The sequence below is a fragment of the Pituophis catenifer genome, unplaced genomic scaffold (assembly GCF_029215685.1).
Source record: "Pituophis catenifer annectens isolate HBS135680 unplaced genomic scaffold, rPitCat1.0.hap2 SCAF_10, whole genome shotgun sequence".
Classification (NCBI taxonomy): domain Eukaryota; kingdom Metazoa; phylum Chordata; class Lepidosauria; order Squamata; family Colubridae; genus Pituophis; species Pituophis catenifer.
In genome coordinates, this window is record NW_027256890.1 from 18,737,769 (window position 1) to 18,749,176 (window position 11,408).

The 11,408-nt window shown below is 41.3% G+C and overlaps 1 protein-coding gene across 1 annotated transcript; it reads right to left on the reverse strand.

Annotated features, from left to right (window-relative positions):
- Positions 1-293: 293 nt before the first annotated feature.
- LOC139322376 (involucrin-like) lies at positions 294-10,820 on the reverse strand. Its single transcript, XM_070951475.1, is given in 3 exon segments — positions 294-878; positions 8,478-9,245; positions 10,812-10,820. Coding segments are annotated over 3 exon segments (1,362 nt in total).
- Between the last annotated feature and the right edge of the window lie 588 nt (positions 10,821-11,408).

The window sequence follows — 11,408 nt, forward strand, 5'->3', positions numbered from 1 at the left end:
TTTTAATATGGGGGTGTTTTAACTGTGGGCCAAATTAATTTAATTGATTTTTTAATATTGTTTTAATTTTTGTATTTTCTGTATTTTATCTGCTGGCTGTTCACCGCCCCGAGTTCTTCGGGAGAAGGGCGGTATACAAAATAAATAAATAATAACAATAACAACAACAACAGTAATAATAATAATAAACATGTGGTGTACCACCATTATCTTTTTTTCTCAGTTTGAGGGACTTTGATTTGTTATGATTAATTTGCACACCAGCCAGGGTTTCTGCCTTTGTCAGTAACCAATCAAGGGGACAAGAAACGGTATGTCTGAAATCGTTCGGGTTTACTGATTCGGCAACCTTTGCTTCCTTTCAGGTCTTCCTTTGCTCTGCTCTCCCTTTCAAGCATGACTAACTGCTCCAAATGTGGCTGTTCCCCCTGCTGCTGCAAGTGTGGTTGTTCCCAATGTTGCAAGAGCTGCTGCTGCCCGAAGTGCGGCTGTTGCCCCTGCTCCTGTTGCTGCTGCCCGAAGTGCGGCTGTTGCCCCTGCTCCTGTTGCTGCTGCCCGAAGTGTGGCTGTTGCCCCTGCTGCTGCTGCTGCTCTCCCTGCTGCTGCCAAAAGTGTGGCTGTTCTCCCTGCTGCTGCCAAAAGTGTGGCTGTTCTCCCTGCTGCTGCCAAAAATGTGGCTGTTCTCCCTGTTGCTGCCAAAAATGTGGCTGTTCTCCCTGCTGCTGCCAAAAGTGCGGCTGTTCTCCCTGCTGCTGCCCACAGTGTGGCTGTTCTCCCTGCTGCTGCCAAAGCTGTTGTGGGTCTAAGGGCTGCGGCTCTAAGGGATGTGGCTCTAAGGGCTGCGGTACTAAGTGCTGCTTCCCCAAACAGTGCAAGTCCTGAAGAGCGTTAAAGGAAGCACCAAAAGTGAGAAGGGAAGGGAAGGGATGCTAGATCTCCCTCGTATCCCTCTCCGATCCTCCTCCCTGAGGGCTGCTCAAAGCGGCGGCGGCTGCTTTTCTCACTCCCGTCCAAAACACCTGCTCGCTGTCTTTCTTCTTTTTTCTGTGCCAACTCTTGGAACAATTATTCTCTTCATCCACAAACTCATTATATAATAATAATAAAAAAAAATTAACCTCGTACATTCTTGTTTTTGTCTTTGTTCATTGTATTCCTATCCTTTCTACAAAACCGCCAAAGAACTTGAGAGTCAAAAGCTCTGACACTTATAAGTCTAGATGTGTAAGTCCTGATTGTCTTAGAATTGTAGAGCTGGAAGGGATCTTGGAGGCCCTCTAGACCAATCCACTAGGTCAAGAATCCTTATACAATCTCAGCCAAATGGCTGTCCAATCTATTCTTGAAAACCTCCAGCTCACCCTTGCCTCCATTCTTCATCAAATGGTTCCTGATCATTTAAACAAGCATCCAAATTGTCACAAAGCAGGGCAAGAAAAAGAGAGACCAGCGAGATAATTCCAAAGCACTTGAGCATACGGCGAACAACTTGTGCCAATCAAATGCCACAACTCTGTCTTGGCATCTGGCAGAATGCAAACATGGAGAGGAGTTTATTTATCTTCTCGCCTTCTTTATGTAGCCGACTACATGGCATTTGTGCAAAATATATTTAAAGAAAGCATATAATAGCAAACTTGAGTTTTCTAAGACCCAGATGGAGGCTCAGTAGGAATATTCCGATCGCAATCCTGGTTGATGGCATGGAAACTTCAAAGGAATTCTTTGAAGATAACTGGCAATGAAATGCATCTCATCCGCTGAAAATTATTTCATATGATGCCAAGATTTCATCTCTTTTTAACTGACATTATGAAGCATTTGCCTTTCATGCTATAAAAGATATTAATACATTTCAGTGTCTCAGTCATTGATATTTTGAATTCCATAGCTCATGTATGAATCTTTCTTTGGACTTCGTTTCAAGACGAACATATCCAGCTCTTTAAACTCTTCTTCAAGTGATTTGGTTTTAATATCCATTATTCTCCATGACCCTTTCAAACTGTAGCTCCCAAAATTCCACAATGTACTTTATATTGCTTTCACTACATTTAAATTCAATGGAACTTTTTAAAATTCCCCTCCCATCATCCGGAGGGAAGGATAAATGCCAACATCATCAGACATAAAGAAGCTATTATGCATAAATACTACGTGGATAGAGAGGTTTGCACACATATGAACAGTCACATAAATAGCAGGTGCTCAGATCGGAGGCATTCCTGCAGCATACTTCAATGGGAATTACTCCTTTTCCTAGGTTTACACACATAGAACCCAGGGGTGAAATCCAGCAGGTTGTGACAGATTCTGGAGAACCGATAGCGGAAATTTTGAGTAGTTTGGAGAACTGGCAAATACCACCTCTGGCTGGCCCCAGAGTGGGATGGGAATGGAGATTATGCAATATCCTTCCACCAGGAGTCGGGGGGGGAATGCAGATTTTGCAGTATCCTTCCCCTGGAGTGGGGTGGGAATGGAGATTTTGCAATATCCTTCCCTTGCCACGCCCACCAAGCCACGCCCACAGAAGCAATAGTAAAAAAATTTGGATTTCACCACTGCATAGAACCTAAAATGTTTGAGTCTGAGTTGACGATCAGGATTTCACAGCTCAGTCCTATATATTCAGCCAACTGTGATTTATTCAACAAATCATAGTTTATTGTATATGTTCATCTAGTTCATTAGTTGCTGCTCTCCCAAGGATGGCTTAATTCCTTGACATCCAACAAAAGCATGCATGAAATGACACTTTCATTGACCACAGTTTCTCTCTTCAAGGAGCAATTGTGGGATACAACTTTATCTCATCTGTCAACAATAAAGGCAATTGATGCGGAGACTGGACTCCAGTCAGTAATGGTAGACCTTTTAATGCATCCCTGTGCAACCTCTTCAGCCATCATAATGCTGCATAAAATGGACAAGTTTTTCTCTCAGCCTTGTGTTGTCCCCTTCCATGTGATGCTTAGGTCTTGGCTGGATTCATTTCCTTGTGTTAGGCACAATAAATCAAGAAACAAGGTTTGTAACATCCTAATGCTGTCTAAATTCGGAAGGAATACCACTACGCAACAAAAAGTTGAAAGGATCACGTACCTCGGTTCTAATTTCCATGAAAGCTGGGACATGACCATTGAAGTAAAGACAAGGACAGAGAAAGCTCAAATGGCATTCTTCAAAATGAAAAAGGTCTTCTGCAGTCATTAGATAAGCCTAAAATTGAAAATCAGGCTTGTCAGATGACATCTTTTCTATCCTGCTCTACGGAGTAGAGAATTGGTCTCTGACAGAAAAGCATTTGAAATGTGGATTTACAGACAGCTGTTACATATAAGCTGGGTTGACAAAATGAGAAATGAGGTGGTAATAAGCCACCTGGGAAAGCCAAGGGAAATCATCAAATCATTAAAAAGCAAAAGTTAGAATATTTCGGACATGTGATGCGACACCCGGAAAAATACACCATACTTTACTTAATCCTCCAGGGAAAGATTGAAGGCAAACGAGGTCCAGACAGAAGAAGAATACCATGGCTTCAAAATCTAAGGGACTGGTTTGAACATAGCACAGCAGCACTTTTTCATGGGGCTGCTGATAAAAATAGAATCGCCAATATGATCGCCACAACGTCCGATGACGGATATGGCACAAGAAGAAGAAGAATGCTGTCTATAAAAATTCTGAGCTACTAATGGTCAAAGCAAATTGGTGGTAGATAAGAATCAACAGAATTCAAGATGGGCTGGGTTTAGATCTCTTGTGGGCATCAAGGGACTCAAGACTGATGATGTGCTTGACCCCTCCTTCAAGCTCAGCCTGGTCATCTCCTACACCTTCATTTTAAACAACAGTATCTTACTAAAGCAATGTCTGTATACCATCATTGCACGCAATTGTAGAAGCAGCATTTATGTTGAGATAAACAGCTAAGGCTACAAGTTTTTGTTTGTGAAACATCAAATAAAAACTGAGGGAGAGATCCTAAAAATGTCCAATTTCCACACAAATCAGTATCTGGAGGTCATTCTTTTCCATCATACTAAATATGATTAATGCAGAACATAACTGAAATTCTTGCCTCCGTAACACCACCAAACAGCCAACATAGGCTCATCCGTTGGATGATAAATATATATGGCTTTTAATTTTTGGCTTTTAAAAATTAGAACCACCAAATGGATGCTTGATTGCCTTCATGCTAATTTAGATCATCTTTTTATTGTGATTCAGGAAAAAAAAAATCTTCCCTTGGACCCCATGCTTGGGTGAACTCATGGTGTCCGCTCTTCTTGAAAGGATCACATCATCTGCATTCGGCTGTTTTATGGATCTGACTCATTAAAAAAGACTCTAAAAGCGCAGCATTTTTTCTAAAGTTTTCAAGCCTGAAAGAAGACGTGGCTGCGTTAATGAAGAGACGAAAGGTGTCGGGTTCACACGCGATCATAAGCAATCCTTCTGAATCATTTTCAAAGTGGACAAAGCCCTGTTTACGCAACATATTTTACCTTTCCTTAGGAAATGAAACATCTTCGAAAAGAATCAAATTCATGATTACCCGGTAAAGCAGATGTCTTTCTGTTTTATCCTCCTCTGTATTTGCACCTCTCATTAAAGTACTTAATCTGCAATATATTATTAAAACCGTCTTTAATTAATAGTCATACTTGTGACAATTTTATAAGACTACTGAATACACTAATATTAAGACGCTTACTCATTACAAACTAGGACACCGAGAAATATTATTGTAATTATTCCATCATTTCTGGAAGCTTCTGGGTTCATTTTACTTGTTTCTTTTTTGGTTGTTTATCAATAAACCCATCTCATCATTCTGAATTGGCTTTTAAATGAAAGGATTAAAGGGTTGTACCAAGGATTAGTCTAAATTTGCCAGCCTTTTTACTAGTGCTAAAATAAATGAGGGCTTTATTTTTATTTTATAATGTCCACACCACTCATGTCCATTTTATTACACTAGGTGGCTTACACCTTACATTCAGTGTAACAGTTTAAATTATTAAAACCTTCCTTTAAAAACTGAATAAGATACACTTAAACCCCTTTTCTAAATGATAATGAGAGGGCTAGCCTCAAGTTAGGCACGGGAGCAAGGGATAAAATGTTTCACAACAAAGTGATGTTGCGACAAATACTGTCTTTTACATTCTTGTGTGTAACTTCAGGATACGAATTTGAAAAAGTGGCATCTGTGTCACGATATCCCAACGCAATATTTTGTCAATGTGGCATCAATTCATAAACTTCAATTCTGTATGTTAGATGAATCTATGGCAGCTCTTGCAAAATGTGACACAAAATGTGCAAAATGTTTTATTGTACTGTGTGTTATATAGAGTTTATAGATCAGTATATCTTACTAAAGAGATTGCCAGGGAGGGCAGACGACTTTTACGTTGGCTTTCTCCTCCAGGACTCAAACCCGGCTACCACGCATGCACAGTGGCAAAATTCTGTGTCGCTGCAATGTCCCCAAGAAAAAAATGGGTTACAGAATTATAGCTGTCAACTTGTGCCAGTTTTTGGAGCTATCTATGACAATTTTTTGAAAAATATATTTATTCACATACTTATCGGCTCTCCACTCACGTAAATTAGGGAGTGACTCTTAACGGTTTGAGATCATGTATTTTCTTAATGGGGATTTTATTATCCACTATTAATGTCAGTATTATTTTTTTAATATATTGTATGTCTATTGCTGGTCGATGACCGTAATAAAGTTATATTCTATTCCATTCTCACCCTACGAGGAGTCCAGAATAGTGTAAAGAAGAGCAACAGTAGACAGCTGCAAATTTACCAAGCTTTCTTCTAATTCAATGTGGACTAAGAAACTGGACCAGATGCAAATGATGCAACCATGACTTACTGCAGTTTGCTAAGAGGAATCAGCAAAATTATTTTATAGCGTTTGCATCTAATCCCCCCAATTATTCATTCAAATGAATGCCCAGGATTATTGTCTAATTGTTGTCATTTACTTCCCATGAGTATAATGCTTCGTTAATTTAAACCCTGCTTTGTATTATATTTCATATTTAATCAGTGGTAAATGACACCTTGATTGCTTTGTGTAATAAAAGAACATGGTTAACTGCCACAGCATTGGGAGCAGAACCTGTAGCTTCCCCTACATAGATTGGGCATATAAAGTGGCATCTTCAGCTGTGACTCCTTTTCACTCATAAATCAATGGACTTCTCTCACTGGCCTTAAGGGCACAGAGCACCAGTCTGTAAAGTACGCACACCCTAAACATTCATCCTACTACAGCAATCCCAAATGCCTTTGAGATTCATGAGCAAATTATAACGTTCTCAGCTGAAAGGAGTTTTAATAACAGACCAAACACAAATTAATCATAAATATATAAAAAAATTCAAAATGGGCAAAGGACCGGATGATGGCAAAATGACCAGAAATGTGCAGCTGAGGTCAAAGCAGCACTGACCATGCTTAAGTGATGCTTCATTTCCTTGGGGACTGCTACAGGGAGCCATATAAAAAGATTCTCATCCCACAATATTCACATACTTCTCCTTGTCTTACTGTCGACCGATACTACCCAAGGTAAGAACATAATATTGTACTGAAATATATCTTGCAGCATTTTCCAATGAAAGATGCTGCAGTTTGTTTACATAATTCTTAGAAGTACTTTATAATTTCTTTGGTGGCTTTATGAGCTTTTTTGTGTGTGTGGTTATGTACTACAGGACGGGCTGGAATATACTCGCTTTTACTCTGCAGCCCCAATAACTGCAACATCTATTGATCAGAGAAAGCTCAATGGAAAAATCTTCCATATCTTCTATCTGAAATTAAATGAGGTGAGGGGAACCAGGTAGCCGGAGAAAAGACGACATAGTGAAAGACAGAATTCTCACAAACGATACCAATTACTATAAATACAAATTTCACCAAAACATCTCCATACCATCCATTTAAAAGCAGGGTTTGTGCCCATCCAACCGTTGCTGATCTAAAGAAACTGTTTGAAGGGGGACAATGTACAGATTTTCCTTAGAATGTTGAAATAGTTCAACAATTAAGATCAGCATGGTTTTGTTTTTAGTGATTGTCTTTACATTCCCATAAACAGTCCCGTTGACCTTTATCTTGTGCCAATTTAGTGCTGAATTTTACTTGACTAGATTCTTGTGTAGAGGCTTGAACAATAAATCTTCTGAACCGCAACTTAATGTGTGATCCTGATTCTTCACTCCTGATAGTATGTTATATATGTATGGTTGTCTTTGAGCACCAGTTTGGTGTAGTGGTACTTTAGGTATGAAGCCAGCTGATACTGACTTTGAACCAGTTGCCTTCAGCCTTAGAAAGAAGGTGACCACAGCAACCCAGCTGCAAAAATCTTTCCAGGAAAACTGCACAGACTCGTTCCAGGCAGTTGCCTGGAGTCTAGAGTGACTGGAAGGTCCTTTAAGTCTTTACATCACTATTTGTATCTTTAAAAGAGAATATTTGTAGCTCAGGGTTGAAATGAGGGGTCCTTGATGCTGAGCTTGGTTGTTTTCTTGCAGATGTTACATTTACGCAAACTAGGTAACATCATCAGTGCTAATAAGGAATTGGGTTTGCTAATAGTAAGGCCATCCCTTACTACTATTGATAATGTTACTAGTTTGGGTAGTGAAATGTCTGTAAGAAAACAACCAAGCTCAGAGAGCATCAAGGACTTTACTTGTATGTTACCCATTGTCAGCCCTGGAGCCATTTTAGAAATCTTCAGGGCTGCCACAGCAAGGCCGGTTGCTGCTGTGAGAACACGAGGCGGGAGATGGAAATAGCTGGAGGGAATTGTAGCCAAAATAACGTTCTTTCCCGTGGGAGCCAAGGACGTCCCTACCAGGTGTTTGAAAGGCATGAGCCAAAGGCAGCTGATGGAGGACTGTGACCTGATTGGACCGTGTGATGGATGTGTGACCTGGGGGGCAAAAACTTTGGGGCTTGATCTGGGTGGGGAAAACCTTGGGTCCTTCAGAGTCAGGTTTTCACCAGCTGTGCCAATATGGCATTCCTAATAAATTCTTACTTTGAGGAAACTCCAGGGCTCAGAGTTTTGATTTCGTTGGGACTGTTACTTGGAACCCTGAAACCCATCTTATGCAAGCAATTTGATTTCTAGTTCTTTCATAAGGGTTCACAAAACCAAAATCTCTTCTGGCACTGAACACGTTCACCCAAATGGTAACTGTGTGTCTTGGTTACATAGATGTGTTTTATTTGTTTTTTAGTTTGCCTACAAAGATGACCTGCTGTGGGGATTGCTGTGGCTCTTGTGGGGCCACTTGTGGAACCTGTGGGGCCGTGCTTTTGTGCGTGCCCTGCTGTGGATGTCAACAATGCTGTGCTCCCTGCTGTGGCCAGTCATCTTGCTCCTCTTGTGGCGGCCAATCCTCCTGCTCTCCCTGTTGCGGGACCAAATCCAGCTGTGGCCAGTCCTCCTGCTGTTCATGCGGTGGTAGCAAATCCAGCTGTGGCCAGTCCTCCTGCTGTTCATGCGGTGGTAGCAAATCCAGCTGTGGCCAATCCTCCTGCTCTCCCTGTTGCGGTACCAAATCCAGCTGTGGCCAATCTTCCTGCTCTCCCTGTTGCGGGACCAAATCCAGCTGTGGCCAGTCCTCCTGTTCATGCGGTGGTAGCAAATCCAGCTGTGGCCAATCCTCCTGCTCTCCCTGTTGCGGGACCAAATCCAGCTGTGGCCAATCTTCCTGCTCTCCCTGTTGCGGGACCAAATCCAGCTGTGGCCAGTCCTCCTGTTCATGCGGTGGTAGCAAATCCAGCTGTGGCCAATCCTCCTGCTCTCCCTGTTGCGGGACCAAATCCAGCTGTGGCCAATCTTCCTGCTCTCCCTGTTGCGGGACCAAATCCAGCTGTGGCCAGTCCTCCTGTTCCTGCGGTGGTAGCAAATCCAGCTGTGGCCAGTCCTCCTGTTCCTGTGGAGGTAGCAAATGCAGCTGTGGTCAGTCCTCCTGCTCTTCCTGCTGTGGAGGCAAATCCAGCTGTGGCCAGTCCTGCTGTGGAGGCAAATCCAGCTGTGGCCAGTCCTCTTGCTCCCCTTGCCAATCCAGCTGTGGCCAGTCCTCTTGCTCCCCTTGCCAATCCAGCTGTGGCCAGTCCTCTTGCTCCCCTTGCAGCTGTGTCATTCCTTGCGTCCAGACCTGCTGCCCCACTCCCTGCCCTCCATGCTGCAAGAAGTAAGAAGCCAACCACCATATGAGAAGATCTAAATGCCAACACAACACTGCCAACAAGATCTGCCAACACGACACTGAGAAGAACAACCCCACCAATCGCAGCTCTAATTTCTAAGACTGCCAAGGTCCTCACCTGAATTCCTCTGTACCATGGTGACATTTTCTTTTCTTCTTCTTTTCCCCCACTGTTCTCTGAGCTGAATTCTCCTGAGCCAAGGAATAAGCCTATTTCGTATGTTAAGATAAAAGGTAATTCTCATTTCCTCCTGGGTGTCTGGAACCTTTCCTTATTCTGAAGATAGCTATGTAGACAAAAATAAAACGATGAATCATCAAAGCTGTCCTGCTGGAACTTGTTTGTCTTTATCCTTTAATGTCAAAGCTGGATTTCTATAAAGCAAAATATACACTTGCTTTCCTGAGCTTTGCACAACTAGAGAAAAAGAATTAAACCGTACTTATATTGGATGGATTGTGCTATCTTTCTACTATAATGGAACATCTTGGCAGAAATAACAGCTATATTAGAAGTACTAACATCCTTTACTAGAAGTTACAGTAACATCCTTTACTGGAATAATTAAAACAAAAGCATATAATAAAGAGTATATAAGTATATAATAAAGGAAGTAATGGCCCGCACTAATCAAACTTTCCAAGCGTTTGGCATCCCAATCCATTAGGAAGACTAAACAATTACTATTTGATCCTTTTATCTACCAGGAAATCAAAGTTTTACCTGATCTGGATATAGTTTATTCAAAATACTACAGCTAAATGCATGACCCATTTGGTTTCAAATCTGGTTTTAGTTTAGTACGTAAATAATGACTTTATTCATTCATTCATCCATTTGTTCTCATGGCAGGGACACACCCATTTGCCAAGCAACTTTGGAAGTCAAAACACACATGGTATATGTCCCAAAGCCAGCCACAGTTACAGTACATCTGATAAACCACTGTTAAGCAAATTATGGTTTTAGTCATTCAGCTCTTCTTATATTGAGTTTAATCCCAGTCTATTCATCAACCATGCACCCAACATTCAACCCCCAAATATTTGATTTGGAAGAGTCCACAAAGCCCGGTTAATCATGCAAAGCACATATTAGCAACATTTTGAAGGTGAAAGACCACCTTTATCCCCAAATCTAAATTATATCTACTTTTCAGAAATAAAGAGACTCTGATTACATACATTGTTTTCTAAGACACGTGTTAAGCAACTCTAAACTTGGACCCCAATGACATCCTGGTCAGACAAACACACGAATCTTAATTTAGAAAAATATGCATTAAGCAATGACTTATCTCTACTCTGTTTAGGCCAGGCTTTCTCTCTTTCAGCCCAGCCCACCTCACAAGGTTGTTGTTGTGGGGAAAAATAGGAGGAGGGAGAAGTATTAGGTATGCTCACTGCCTTGAGTTACTTATAACGTAATAAAAGTGGGATAAAAATGTAATAAATTTCTCTGTTTTCCCTCAAGCCCAAAGCCAATTCCAGTCAATTCCATAAACCATAATTAACCAAACTTAGGAATTAGGTCAAACATACCGAAGTCATGGTTTATCCTGGCATTAATATTTATTATTAAAACTATTTGGATCTTACCAGAATCAGAACGTTTTTCCACAACATTTGATAAAAAATCTCTGAAAACAGCCTTAAAAACCCCCAGACAGATTCAAAGAAAGGGGGAGGAGGAAGAGGAGTAAAAGCATTATAAAAGATAAATAAAATAAAAACCTCACATTTTTTATTAAAAAATAAAGGTTTTCCCCCTAAATACATTTCTGAGTGGGGAAATAACAGTCTTTTCTCCTCAGACTCTCAAGCAGCTTCTGGAAGGACTTTGGAGGGAAAAGGTGGGAAAGGAATCCAGGCATCAGATTGGCCCATGGAACTGCCAAGTCATCCAGCTATGCACTGGGATTGGTGGACGTTAGTGGTGGGCGAGTCTTTTGCTTAGAGCTGGCCTGAGGAGAAGGCAAGAAGGCAAAATGGTGGCTTTTTTTACCTCAGGGAAGACTTAGAGGCTTTTCAGCCCACCATTAGGCCCCAAAAAAGCCTCTTTTTTTCCTGTCAAAATGGAGGAATTGTGAAATAATCCTGATTATTGAGAAATGGGGGCAAAGAAGCAAAGTGGGGATA